At 41.0% G+C, this 15,625-nt stretch overlaps 1 protein-coding gene across 4 annotated transcripts in view; it reads right to left on the bottom strand.

Annotated features, from left to right (window-relative positions):
• pde10a (phosphodiesterase 10A) overlaps nt 1–15,625 on the bottom strand; it is a 49,994-nt gene that overhangs the window by 29,361 nt on the left and 5,008 nt on the right. The window contains exon 1 of one of the 4 annotated variants that reach the window (XM_053875093.1): nt 1,706–2,256. The exons of 1 other annotated variant lie outside the window; for it this stretch is intronic. In XM_053875093.1, the coding sequence (XP_053731068.1) occupies nt 1,706–2,105 (400 nt within the window). In that variant the 5' untranslated portion in view covers nt 2,106–2,256. Of the gene's footprint in view, nt 1–1,705; nt 2,257–15,625 lie in introns of those variants that run through there. 2 more of the 4 variants (XM_053875090.1, XM_053875091.1) reach the window with 2 other exon arrangements.

The raw sequence follows: 15,625 nt of genomic DNA, 5'->3' as shown, positions 1-15,625 counted from the left end.
CTTTTCCCATCCCCTCAGATATCACCCCTCAGACGAGCTGACAGAGGGTCACCAGACGCTGTTAAGAGAATGTCTTCTGTTTGACTGCACACATCTCGCACAGAGGCTTGGCAGCGATCCAGTCCTACACAAATCTTGAGATAGAAACGGGTTCAAACGGCATAACAAGCCCATTTCCTAAGGCTTGAATTTCCTGCAAAGTTTAAACAAACACTGAAGACAGAGCTGAAGCATTTGACATGTGATCTGTCGGCCTGGAGATGTTCAGGTATCCTAATTTCAATCAAGCTTTCATTTTGACATCACATTACGGATATTTTTTTCAGCAGGAGGAAGTTTTGAGAGAAGAGGAAGTGCTCAGGCAGAGTACTTCCTGCTTGACAATGCAGCCTTCTTCACCCACTGAGGCGACTCATCGACAACCAATTGGGTTTGAAAATGCCTGAGAGATCACATTAGGGCTGACCCTGAGGAAACGCGGTGATACACTAACAATGTGCGCAACGCATGACGCGCCAGACTACAAACGGATTCATCCACACTCTGAATGAGTGCGTGCAAGGCTCACCGTCATATGAGCAGCAGGACTTGTGTGACGCTGGGACACTCTGGATGCTAACGTTCAGGGAAACTAAACACCACGTCGCCAACAACATACATTACCAGCCCAGAATCCCCCAATATATCATTTAACTCGAGTAAAGATGACGCTCAACCACAAATATTTCTAAGAAAATGTTCAACATTCAAGATAAAATAACTTGTTCTTCTTGATGTCATGGATATAGGGCCATCTTAAGTTTTGTTTAAAATAAATAAATCAAAAATATAATATACTATTTGCTCCTTTTAATTAGATTAAAGCTTCGACATTTCACATCTGAATAGATCATAATGTAAATGCTCCATGCTAAACTTGCTGATCTTGAGGAGACGTCAGAACCAACAATCAAAGCAGCAAGGAACAAGCTGGTATCAAACTACATCAGAAAAAAAGCTTTACATTTTTGTTCATGGGTTTTTCATTGTGGTGTTTAATTCTTGAATTGTGCAGAATTACCATGTAATTATGAGAGCTCTTTCACCGCGACCAGTAGAGGTGCAACTGAAGCATCATTTCTTCTCACCAAACAGCGTTGAGAAATACTTCGAGGCACATTTCATCTAATTTTCAGCGTCTATCTGCGAAAATGTGTTTCTCAAATTCACATGATGCATGTGATCATTGATTGTGTTACTGTGAATTAGTGTTGCAAAATTAATTTTGAATTAATGAGCCTGGAGATTAAGAAATATCTATATATTTACATGAAAAATAAAACAACCACAGAATGAAATGATGAACATGATTTATTTTTAAAATGACTTGCAACACTAATACTATAAGAAAGATTGTGAATAATAACTGACAATTCATAATAATAATAATCATATATTTCTGTTCTAATTTATATTGGTTTATTAAGCGTGTCATGCAAATTTGGTTGTGAATATTGTGTCAAAACATACTCAAGCTTTGCTGAAAAAAATGAAGCATTCAGCAAGTATTGAACGAAGCTTGTTTTAAATAGTTTCAGAAACACGCTTCGGTCGTCTCACCCCCTCCATCCCGTCCCCACCCATTCACATCTTCTATCAAGCCGTCATTCATAAAAGTTCGGCCGGCGGTGACAACAAGCGGATAGAATGAAGCGAATAAACCTACTTGCACCCAGGAAGCAGTCCGTTAACCTTCTGAAACAGCTTGTCGAAGACGGACCATCTTCCATGTCGGAGAGTGAACGCAAGTGGAGAGCGCAGCTTCGGGGGAGAGGGTTGGTCTCTGCCGCGCAAACTAGTCCAGGACGCTCCGGGGATGCTGGGTCCACTTCCTCCCCAAAAAACAGCGCGAGCAGAAGAGCACTATGTTTCGGAGGGAAGGGCACGAAGAGCGGCAGCAGCCCCGCACCCTTCCAGCAGCGCTGTGACCCGGCACCGCTGGCCGAGGTGTCGCTACAGTCGGTCCGCCTCCTCGGCGTGGGAGCTCCGCTGTGAGTGAGCAGCAGCAGCAGACTGGCGGGTGGAGGCGGAGGACCGAGAGTAAACACACACACACACACACTCATACACTTACACGCGTACACGCACGCAAACGGGGCGCTTCTCGTTATCAAGTAACCTTTAACCTCCAGCTGTTTCCTTCTACGATTTCACAATAAAAGACCAAACTCATTATGTTTCCTTTTTCACACACAATTCTGGACTTCAAGATGAAGAATGACAACGGCATATATTTAAGAGTCATTTACAGCATGGATTACTTGCGGAACAACTGTACAAGGACGTGGGCGAACTTGCCACCACAGTCTTATGGATGTCTGACTTCAGAGACACACAATGCTCCGCTCTGGATCAGTGTCAAGGTAACTCAGAGTAAAAGTAACCATACCATCTTTTGTTTGACTTTCTCACCAATTTGACTAAATGTCAGGCATGCATTTTAAATAATTTAAACACAATATTGCTGTTAATATTGTTGTTACCACGTTGCATTAAATGTGATTGACATACAAACCACATTGATTTTATATTCATTTGATTCAACGCTCATGAAATGTGACATGAAATCATATTTAATGGCTTAAAATATACATTTAAAAAAATAATTTTCCAAAACTGAATATTTTACCAGTCCAGCGCTTGAGCTTTGGAGAAGAGATTTTATTGTGAAAGGATGATCTTACACTTTCGCACACTCCTCCAGACTTGACATGTATGTGAACACTTACAAGCTGTTCATCCTCTTCATTTTGGCGCCATGACAGGAGCCAACTTCACTTATCACAGACTGCCTTCCATAAAACACTTTCTCCTAAGGTGAAGCATTTCTGATGAGCCATGCTGATGAGTTATATAAGTATAAATACATGTTTAGTAAAAAAAAAATCATTGAGAAAATATAAAAAGTGAGTGAGGCTAGAAGCAGACGGTCGACTTGCTTATCACGCCTCCTTTGTTTAGTCTGGAGAACATAGGTCCTTCTTCGGGAACGTTTACGTAGCGCCTTCTGACTTTAAATATTTGCGTAGCTTTGCTGCTCGACGTTCCCATTTATTTCACCTAAACTCTGGCAATATTGACTTGACAGGAGGAAAAGGAATGTTTTATATTAATCGTCCCCTGTGAAGTACTAAAATTATTATTAAAATACATATTTTGTCATTCTTTAGCACTAATATTCATAACACAGAATTAATAGCAGTTAATAAACAGATAAATATTTATTTCCATTAAAATGTTTTAGGTCAAAACATGCTACTTTCTTTGTATTAACACACGCAATGTAAATATATATTTAGTTTTGTTTCAATAGTCAAAGCTACATCTACAGTCAATGTAATTTAAAAATAAAACATTTAACCCATATCTATGAGGCTTAATGCTACAAAAATACTGATAAGCTACAAAACATTTACACCAAGAAGCATAAGTTATAACAAACACACCACCAGGATGAAATCTGGACTCAGCTATTTTTCTTAAACAAATATAAAATTACAAGCACTTACAAATGAAGTTGTAATAAAAAGTAAAAAAGTTGTGAGCTAAATCAGCGGCACAGTAAAAAATTGTCTTCACCAGTGAAACTTGAAGCTCACACTTGTTCCAGTTTTGGGTACTTTTATCACCATTGTGAAAATGAAGTGCTTGTCAGAAGATTTCCTGTATTAGCTAACTCTGACGTAAGAACTGCGCAGCCCTTCCTAAAATGAATCCATCACCGTCGCTTGTGTTTCCACTCGGGCTATAGTTGCCTAGAACAGCTCCATATTTATTCATAAAGCTTCCAACACGATGTATGAAGCGCTTGGGTGAAACCCACGTCAGTCGCTGCACAGGAATGACGCCTCAACTTCCTGCCTGTCGGCGTCCAAAATTACAACCCAAATGAAGTGAGTCCAGTGTCATGGTGCACACAACACACGCCGGTGCTATCAGCACCTGAAGTCAGGAAGATGATACAGCATGAAGAGCGTGGGCCTCCCCGGAGTCAAGTTATGATCATATCTAAAGAGAGAAGTGGAGCAGGGTGGGGGTACGTCAGCGTCAGCCGCGGCCGTTTTTTAGTTTCAGTGGTCACATTTGAATTCTATGTGACGTACTTTCACTTCAGGAAAATCCCTGCAGAGTCAAAAATTTGTTTTTATGACTGTTTGATGTTGCAGCGAATGGCGGTGAGAGCTTCAGAAACTGCTGTGCTGGGTTTTCACTGCACACGCAGAGACAGAGCATGAAGCAGGTCAATGAAAATATCATCTTATTTTCACTGTATTTTTGCACTACAACACTAGATGAGCACAGTTACACTTTGGAAGAGGCCACCGGCCAATATATTGGCGTGTTGGGTCATCAGTCGGGCAGTTGTTCATGAGACTTTCTTGGCATGTGTCAAAGTCAAGGCTCGGGGGCCAATTATGGCCGACCAAGTCATCTTCGGTGGCCGAACATGAGCAGCACATGTGACACTTGGCATGTTTCATTTTGAGCCATTTTTGGGGCTCTAAATGAAACTCAATATAGCATATCTGTGCATGTTGACATTGTGAGCCTCGATGATTGCAGTGTTTCAGCTTTGCCGTTGATCTGCCTGGAAACTGAACCGAAAACTTGTGTTTTAAGTTGTAAACATAGGGGAATCCATATTGTACATGACTGGTTTCCTGTTTCCTGACTTTTTGGTAAAAAGATTTTGGTAAATAACTATACTTGATTGACAATTGTGGTTTAAAATTTTGTGACAATTAACACAACCAATTTTTTTCCTTGTGAGGAAAGTGCAGATGTTTCACTGGTTAGGTAGGAAGGTAGGTTTCCTTATTTAACTCTTGAGCAGCACAGCTGAGCAATGAAAATGTCAAAGTGTAGCAGATGGATCGATGTTATACTGCACCATCCCATTGCCTCCTCCCAACCACACATTCATGGGAAACGATAAAAACAGCAACCCAAATATTCCCGACTCAAAAGAAGCAAACAACTGAATGTTTCAGCATCACTCCTAGCTTGAATCTCAATGTTTATGTCTCCGTCTGTGATCGGAAATTAGCAGGCAGTTAAAATATGTCTGGGTTTCGGGCAGCGCTTGGTTTGTTTATGTCTGTTTAAATTCAAATAAATACATTTATGAGCGCCTCAACTTATGAAAGCCCGCATCTCACATACACATTTTGGATTTTCAGACATAGTGAAGGAGCAACAGGTAGGTGCCTGTTTTGGTAAGTGTATTATACAATGACTGGAACAGATGTGTCTGTCACCAACATCTCTTCCTGCCAAGACATAACCACTCTTAGGCAGTAGCATGAGTCCTGGATTTCTAAAGGGATTCATATTCAATAAGTACATAGCCAAAGTCAAAAGACTCCCAAATATAGTCAAGGCAACACAGTGACATCGAAGTGATTGATGCCTCATATCATACCCCGCGAGGCACCCAGGTATGATTCAACTGAGGGGCCCTCCATTGATTCCATTTCATAACCCACTAACAGCGAAACACATGCTCTGACTCATCAGTCTCATATTTAAACGCTTTTTTTTTTTTATCACAAGCAGACAGATAATAAGAGCTGAGTCGCGATAAAAAACAGACTTTTATAACCAGGATTAATCATGTCACTGTGAGACATCAATAGCATACCATCGTGACTGATTTTAGACGCACCCTCCAAGTGATGTTAGAAAAAAAAAAAATGCTCCGATGAAACTCGCGGAAAATAAAGAGTTTAATTAAAAGATCAAAATACAATCCTGTTTCGCAGAGTGGTTGTTCCATCCTCATCAGATCATGTGCTTGGATTGTTGGAATTCTGGCGATGAAACCAGTGCAGAGAAGAATGAGAGACGTGCGGTTTAGTCATTTCAGCTTGACGTGGGAGAGGGCCACTTATGATAAAGTGGCAGCAACCTTACAGCATCTACACGGCGAGGAAGGCACTTGAGTAGGTGTGAAACAACATGAATCACACAAAGCTGAGGTTGAAGGTTTTGTGGGTCATGTTTTCGAGCAACAGATGGTTGCCGGGCAGTAGATGACGAAAACAATTTCTTGGTGTAAAAATAACATTTTGGAGGCTCGACCAGACATTGGCAAACATAAACAGACCTTTAAACTACCTTCTGTTGAATCACACATGATCCTATTAAACATCACCGCACCCAAGTCAAGACACCAACACGCTACCAACAGTTATTCATAAAAGAAACCTCCATGATCATAACCACCAGGGTCCCCATCAGGGTCTCCAATATTGTGCAAGTGATTGCTACAATTCAGCCATCAAACTTCATCTATTCTACCTTTTTCCTAACATTTCTTCAATAGATGGCGTGTTCTAGTTCAGTGACTTTTTTTGTTTATTTTCACCTTGCCCTTTGCTTCCTGCCCTGGAAAAATGATTCTGGTCCCTTGTAAATATTACTTACACAAATCCAGTCTTAAACAAAATTCTTTCACGCAAAAACATGCATTAGTGTAAAAAAAATTATATATATATATATACACACAGCGCGGATCATAGTGCGACACCTTTTGAAGGACAAAAATGTACCTTTTCAAAAAATGTTACCGCCACAGATCACATGCTTCCATCCATTCTTTATGGTTCTATTGCTGTTCAACAGTATTTCCACCAGGGGGAGCAGCCCACAGTCAAACGTTTATGACAGAGACAAATGGCAAAACAAATATGGCGACTGTGGAGAAGCATTGATAATGTACCTCTTGCATTAAAGACAAAAACGGAGGCAACGTTGTAAGAAGCGGTGGTAGATGAGGCCATTACACACATTGCAACTGGACAGAGAATTACCACTATTGGTATGTCTTCTTCGTGTCTCATTAGAGCTACATATCGGGTAGTGGTGGCAACACTGCCCCTACGGTTTCCGGTGGTACTGCTCCGCTTGGTCCATATTCGTAAGCTTTGTGGAAATGTGTACAAATATGAACAAAATAAAAATACGGATGTAAACGTTGAGCATTAAATGGATATTCATCATAGTACAATCAGGGATTTACCTTTCATTCAAACTGCGGGGTGTATTTTCAGCGCTACATTTACTTTATCTATTCAATTTGTGTTAATGATATTTCAAGTGAAGTCTGCTCAATTGGCAGCAGGTGGCAGTAGCGCTACAGAGGGCTTGTAAGACACATAAGAGAGATGAGAAGAAGACACCAGGAAGCAGGGAACAAAGGAAAAAACATTCAAACTCTTCAGTCAAAGCCACATTTTGTCACTACCGTCACATTAAAGTTGATTTATTAACTGAAGCTGGGCATGTGACCGGATGCGCCTGTTGGACCATTGAAAATCAATAGGTACATTTTAGAATGATTAAGATTTATTTAGAAGTCAAAGCGATGGCATAGCACAGTGTGACTGGAGGAGACACTATACGCCTTCAACAGCATTTCTCAATACTAACAGCACTGAAAAGACCCTGCCAGGGCCAACGACTGTGACCAGGCACGTGTCACCAACCACCGTCCACATACGGCAGAATGCACACCGTCACAGTTATGCCAGTGACTTGCAGGAAAACCAGCCTAAATTCTCATATAACAATCAACACACCAGATTTTATGTTTAATAAAAACCAATTACATCTCTCATAACTTTCACTGATGCATCTCAATACAATCTCCGCAGCCACATATGGACATTTACACATGCAACTGCACCTGAAGAGATGGGCCTAAAATAAAAATCTCTCTCTATGGTTCTTAAGGAATATTTGAAAAGCAGATCAGCAAAATGAGAGCGCAGAATGCTCTGGAAGTTTGTGATAAAGAATACTCTTAAACTCTGACCACACACAACAACATAAATTAAAACAGACGCAGTGACATAAACAGAGTCTGAAAACCACGCATAGTTTCACAAGGTGATCATTTCCCATCGCTGGAGGAAGCGGTTTGACCCGACGTCAAGCTTATCTCTTGAAATATTTCAAATGTTCATTGACTCTCATTACCATTGTGTAAGAAGAGACTGAATTGTTTTGGATGAGTTAAAAAAAAAGGCTCATGACATTATGCGATGTCACATGGCAACTGGTAAAGGAGCCACTTTGCTGTATAGCGGTGAGCAACAGCTGACCGGTGTGTGAAGAGGTCCGCTGCCGTGCTTAACTGCTCTCCGCTCTCGGCTGTTTTTAGCAAACATCCTCCGATGACTGCGGCCTCTGTGTCCAACACAAGAGGTGCACATCTTCAGACGTGTGTGCTGCTACCCCTCTCACCGCTCCTCCCCGCCCCCAAACCCATTCCCACATTACACATCTCATCCACTTAAGCACATTTCTGATTCAGTACAAGCTTTTTGCACGCTGCTGAACACACACTCCCCAAATGTAAGTGAAACATTTACAGATCACATGCGAGCGCACGCAAACATGAACACACAGGAGCATAGTTACAGACACGCATACACATCACATGCGGCAGATACACACCACAGAGACTTCCAGTCCCCTCCCCCCAACTGAATAGTCTGTTCTGACAATCCACAGGACAGCCGGAGCATTGACGTCAGAGGCAGGCCCATGAAAATACAGGGTCCCTGGGGGGCTGAGGGAGTTATGCACATCTTCACAGCTTGGCTCACGACTAGTTCAACAACCATCCAGCACATTGCTGCCTCTGCTTACTTGCATTTGTCCGCCATAAAATAAAGATTGCACAGTAACACAGAGCTTGCACGCACAGATTTGCATGCGACTGCAATGCGGACGTCTCGCAACGTGACGTCAATGGACGTCACAGCGCTGAGACCCATTATGAGGACAAATGTGCGAGGGATAGGTAAATCATTTAGGTTAATGGAAATACAAATCAGAGCACACCATCACCTGCCCTCCGTCGCTGTAATAATTGGCATTTGGACTAAGAGGCTGTCGGGGTCTAGTGTGGAAAAGGTTTGCTGCTCACTCCGACACCATGGCACTCCCCGGAGACAAGATGACATCTTTGTTTATCACTCAATGTTCTGAACATCCTCTTGTTTTTTCTTCTTCTGACTCATTAGCACAGTCGACCCATTCGTCTTATTGTTCTCGATCTTTTTTCTCTCACCTCCCTGAGACGGTCGACGGCATGTTACGTAACAGCCACGTCTGCTCCGCTCCAGTCTCCATACAAGGTCCCTTCACATGCATCATTGGCTGTCATTTCATAGGCCGCTTAAATAGCAATGGCAGGAGTGACTTAAGATGAAATTTCAAAATGCAGGACCAAAAAGGGTGTGCTCAGAAACGTCTTGGTCTGTGAGAGGATCGGGACACGTCCTGTAAGTGACAAATGGTGTCAGAAGTAGCATGGTGACCATCGTCATGTGTTGCAACACAAACTTATTTAAACTTCACAGAGAACCTCGTGTTCCTTCTTCAACAGAATCTCAAAGTTACCTCCGTCATATCAACATTAGAAGTTCTGAATGATTTAAATGCAAATTTCAACTTTGACTACATCCCAAAAAAACAAGTTATCGGCATAGTACGCCTAACATCAGACTCCTTCAGAAGACAGAAAGTCCTGATGTCCGATATTTTCTTTCTTTTCCTTTTTGTTTTTAGGCAAGGCAGGGAGCAGTTTGCGACTTAAGCAACTGAGATTGAAAAATCTGCTGGAGCTCCTAAGAGAGAAGACAGACAAAGGCAATCTAATAACATTATGGTCTTTGGTTTCTGCTGATGTCTGTTGTGAATACACCAGCATTGTTGTGAACCATGAGGGTGGACATACATCCAGTTTTAGAGCGGACAGTTACATCTGTCAGACGCTCAGTTCAGAAGCCCATTTGTCCTCATTTATAGGCGCCGCTGAATGTAACGTCCAACACATTCGTTCCAATGAAAGATGCATAAAAATACAATTGGCTGAAAGTGATGTCAAGTGATATGATGGTACAGTTATAGGTCGAATGTAAACAAACGCCACACCACATTAAAGGTATGTTAGCATGCCGAAAAGACCTCATTCAATCCAGAGACCTCGGACAGTGTTAGTTCCATGGTGGAAGGAACTATGCATCAATACATTGTAATTTTCTAGCAGTATAGCGATTGCAGACAGAAAAAAACATCTTGTCTTATTAGAGACAAAACCAGTATGTTCATATGTTGGACAGCATTGTGTTCTTATTGACAGCTGAACCGGAAGTACTTTAGAGCTCAAACGTAACTTAATAAAATACAACAGACCTGAGATTTGATTGGAACACGTGAGATTTGATGACACCTTCAGCACCAACGCTACCAATGGCCTTGTGGTAAAGATTGCTTTAAGTTTGAGGTCCGCTCTGTTTCCGTGCACTTCTGGATATTTAAATACTATGATGGGCCCTTAAAACTGCAATGTTCCTGCACCCAAATACAACCATCTCTTGTCTGACTCATGATACAAACCCCTGTAATCCAAAAGGGAAAAAAACTACTAAAACTCAACATCTAAAATCACATGCTTTACAATAAGACAGTGGTCACAAATTCATATAAGACAGTTGGGTCTACAACCTGTCTGGTGAGTACTCTTACCGGCTCTCACCATGGTTCTGAGACGCAATTCTCGCTTTGAAAGTGATCATGGAGATACATTGATCAGTCCATGAGATGGAAACAAAACTCACTGTAAAGTGAGGAACTCTGGATCAAGATGGAGGACAAAAGTCATTGACACAGGAGACTAGAGTTATTGTATCTCTTCTTTGTCAAAAATTGATGATGATGATGATGATACAAGTTCAAAAATGGCATTTATTGATGCCAAAATAAAATTAAAAAAGCTATTTTTACATGTTAAAAAGCGTATTTATTTTCCCAGAAGAACTGATTTATTTTGAATCACAGTTTATTTACTCATATCTTCTTGAACATCGATGTTTAAAGCATCTAAAAGCAGGAATATTCTGACCTCCCTCAGCGACAGACGAGTCACCTCAGAGCGGTGTGGGGTTCGGCCGTCTCGGGATTAAACATACAATAATGAAAATGTCTTCTTCTGCCAGCGTGATGCGCTGGAAGAGTTTCTCAGCTGGTTTCTGTCAACAGGAAACAGGATCATCTGGCAAAAGTTTCCTTTTATGGCCACGATGTAAGATGAGGAAAGTTTGGGATCGCAACATCTGTGAGTGATGAAATCGATTGCATGATTTCACTGAATGAGTCTATACCGATCAAAAGAGCATCTCAGGTGCGAGGAAAACACACCTGCAAGTGCCCTTTCATATTAGTGACTCACCACTGGCGGGAAGGAAAACCTGGGTTCAATAAGAAATGATGCTTTCTTTGTTTTACCTCCAAACATTGTGTTTTATTTTATTTTTTTAATTGACGTCTTTTCACCCGGAGTGCTTTGTACTTCGGGCGCCGCAAATACTGATTCATATTCTGCCCAAAATTGAGGGTGGAGTGGAGCATGTGTGTGCGGTCACCTGCTCGTGACAATGAGAGGCAGCGTCATCCACCATCACGATGTCTCTCAACAAAGCAGCACACACACACACACACACGTCATCAGTGTCTGACACATGACTGCAATTTCAGCATGACCCGAAAAACCAAGCCTGCAACCTTCAGCCGCTCATCAGGCCTTCCGGAAGACTTCGGAAGATGGTTAATGAGAGCGTTTTTAACCGTGCGGCGGCTGCTGTGGAGGTAAAAAATGGTTTTAAAAAAGGGGGGTGAATGAAGGGTGCTGGCTGGATGAGCAGGTGGAGTGGGGAAGAGGGGGTGCATCTGCGTCAAGAGCGGGAGCCAATGAAGTCGGATCAAGCAGCAGACGCTGTTACCGCCACTCACAGCTCCCGCCTGGGCCTCATGTCCTCTACGTCACTGAGCTGGCACCGAATCGTCCTCACACACAAACACACAGGCACAAAACCGCATCTTGAATTTAAGTGCTGGAAATGATATTAAAGTCACGGCCATAGGGCAACTGAGGATGTCAGAAGAGCAGGAGTAATACAGGAAGTCGAAAACAGAAGGGCAGGGGATGATTCAAAATTAAACATGAACGGAATTTTGAAACATCCGCTGTGCCGTTTTGTTGTGTGAAGCTGAAACTAAGTCTGCCTAATATGAAGTTTTGAGTTCAGTACAGAGACACACACTAAGCCAACGTAGTTCCTGTCACGCTTCTTCTGCACACTTACACACACATTTCAGTTGAAAACACTGAAAACACAAAAGCTGTTGATACAGGAACAGTGTGTGTTTGAGAGAGGAACAATATATGAAAGAGGTGTGGAGAGAAGGAAAGAGGAACAGTGTGTGTATGTAGGAAAGCCATCGACGACACTGAGAGGACTACGAGTGTGCATCTGTGTGTGTTGGAAAGTCAACAACAATGCTAAAATATGTGTGTTTTTGTGCGACAGACATGAACAACACATGGGTTTGTGCTGCAGGAGAGTAAAAGCTTTTGGTATTTTCTTCATCCACAGGACGTGTTTAGTGGATCGGTATCGGTTTCTTAAATGTGCGAGTGAGTCATCTATAGTTAGAGTTTGTCTCATTAGAGAGACACACCCGAGAAATCCAGCACACACACACACACACACACGCAGACACACACCCAGACACAGCCGCACACCAATGCAAATCCGGGCTGTTTAGATTAGCAGGCAGTGTTTCTGTTGGCATCACATCTGACCCAGATTATCACATCTGTAATTCTAGAGGGTGATTATGGTCTGTAGGGAGGAAAGGAAGGAAAAACCAAGCGCCGCTCATTTCGGCTGCTGACGTCACCGGGCCGTGTAAAATGCCTCACTAGTCAATCTATAAAAGTGCTGGAAAAGCAAATGTGTGTCGTTCAGGAGTGCACATCTGGGAGTGGGACCCGGATATGCCCACATATTCCACAGCTAAACCGCCGTCTCTTTTTCTAAAGTCTACACGTGAAGGGTTTCTGTGAGTTAAGGCAACTTTTTTTTTTTGGACACTGCTGCAACAGTGAGAGGAGCAGCTGCAGCTCGGCTGGAAGGAGAACCGTTGTGGTGACGCAAGCAGGAGCGATGAGCCATGACCTCATCAGCCCCCAGTCAAGCGTGTGTGTAGGTGTGTGTGTGTGTGTGTGTGAGCAATGAGATAGCAATTGTTCTTAAATCTTACACATATTTCCTAAAATGTTAGATCAATAAAAATATTTTACTTAAATATAAGAATTCAAAATCATCACATTATAATTTCCTTTTTTGTCTTTGGCCATCGACTATACTTAACTTTTCCTTTGCACGTAACACATAGCAATAATAATAACAATATTAATCTAATAATATATGCTGTGGAATATATTGTCTTCAAAACAAACCGATTATGATTTGTTTATCCATGTGAATGTGTATTTGATGAAATATATATTCATATTTCATTCACCGCACTGAACCGCATTTAAGATACAGAACTGTGTGTGTGTGTGTGTGTGTGTGTGTGTGTGTGTGTGTGTGTGTGTGTGTGTGTGTGTGTGTGTGTGTGGATGAACCTTTATAGCTATACTCATGTGGACCAATTCTTGGAAATACACCTACTTTTAGGGACCGTTTGCTATTTGTGGCTATTTGTGGGGACCTTTTGCTGAGTATTAAAGCTTCAAAATATGAACAATGTGCATGCAACACAGTTTAAGCAGCCCTTCAAAGCAGCTCAGGTTGAGAGGATATTACATGAGTCTACATTTTTAATTTCATATCATTCTTATTTATTAGGTGAATTAACTGCTTAAATCAGCTTGAATAGTGTTAATAAAGGTCAAGAGTGTAAAAAAAGAAGTGTCAGAAGCGTTGAAGCATTGTATTATTGTATCTTTTTTATGAATCCTGAACTGATTTATAACGCGATTCAAGAGTGTGTTGTGGTTTGTTTGTATGAATATATTCATTATTATTTCTACTTAATTACAACTACTACCACTACTAGTACTACTGCTACTACTACTACTACTACTAATAATAATAATAAAAATAGTAAACAATATTTTTTCTTCTATCTACTATTTATATCCATTTCTATTTCGTGAAATCAAATGGGGTGGAATATCGACAAAATGTAACAATATATGTCATATCCACAGTTTCCGAAATATTTATGAATACCAATTACTCCACTTTTTAGTGGCATTTTTGGCAAATGAAGTATAAAATATTCAAGAGTATGTTATGGTTTGTTTCTATGAATACATTCATTATTATTTCTATTTAATTACTACAACAACAACAACAACAACAACAACTACTACTACTACTACTACTACTACTACTACTACTACTAATAATAATAATAATAATAATAATAATAATAATAATAATAGTATTTTATCTACTATCTACTATTTCTATCAATTTCTATTTTGTGAAATCAAATATTGACAAAATGTAACAATATATGTCATATGCACAAAATATTCCAAAATATTTCCAAAATATTTATGAATACCAATTACTCTACTTTTGAGTGGCATTTTTGTCAAATGAAATATAAAACATAACGTTCAGTTCTGGGATTTTAAATGACATGCTAAAACAATTACAAAAATTATATCAGAATGTGACTACATGTTAAAAAATGAAGAGACAGAATACACCAGTCTGTCAGCTCAGAATATGACGCAGTGTGTGTGTGTGTGTGTGTGTCTGTGTGTGTGAGTGGACGACCTGTTCAGGGGTTCAACAAAATTCCTGGATGAAGCTATTTGTCACTTTATTTTTACATTTATATTAACTATATAAACATTTTGAATTTTCTCTCACTCACACCTCCATGTCACTACTCCCTTTGGGACTTCACTTTAATCTGTTAGCAAACGTTTCATGGATCCAGAGGTGACAGGCTCAAGAGTTTCTCAGAGACTAAGCGGAAACTAATGCACAACATCCTCATCGACATTAACACGCAAATGCTCCGAGACAGTGTCAGACGACGCAGACTCACTCAGACCTCTGACATCTTCCCTAAATACTGCCTTTGTTTGACCGTGGCACGAATGACAAACACAAGATGAAAACACACTCGGGTGCAGCTTCTGTGGGCAATACACCCTTCTAAACGCTGCTGTCTGACCGAGAATCATCACAAGTTACTTGCAGACAGAGACACAAACCCCTCTGATCCTTTTTGGACACATTTCTCCAACAAAAGTTCTTCAGTTGAGGGTATTTTCCCCTTGCTGAAGTCCTAGCCATTTCCTCATCTATTTTCAGTTGGTTCATTTCCAGCTTCATATCTAGTTGCCTTAGTCCCACACCCTCTCTGTCACCATGGACTTCACCGCCGAGTCACCAGGGAGAGTCTGCTTCTGCAGCAAAAGAGAAACCACAGTCTGTTTAATATCAGCTCCCTTTTGACATATGTCGGTCAAGTGCCTCTCCACCTCCGGACTGAATCCATGATTCATACAGGAGATATATGAAAAAAAATGGTTAATTTGAGGAGAAGTCAAGAACAAATGTAAATAAAGTCACTTTCAACTGGGAGAAGCAGCTCTACTCTGAGTCTCTGGTGATGGATGGAGCACCTCAGGGTGACAGACTATGTATTAACAATTAAATATGTCAAAGACCTCAGCTCTGATTCATCACGGAAAACA

The sequence above is a fragment of the Synchiropus splendidus genome, chromosome 9 (assembly GCF_027744825.2).
Source record: "Synchiropus splendidus isolate RoL2022-P1 chromosome 9, RoL_Sspl_1.0, whole genome shotgun sequence".
Classification (NCBI taxonomy): domain Eukaryota; kingdom Metazoa; phylum Chordata; class Actinopteri; order Syngnathiformes; family Callionymidae; genus Synchiropus; species Synchiropus splendidus.
The sequence above is the reverse complement of the archived record's forward strand: the minus strand, read 5'-3'. Positions and strand labels throughout refer to the sequence as shown.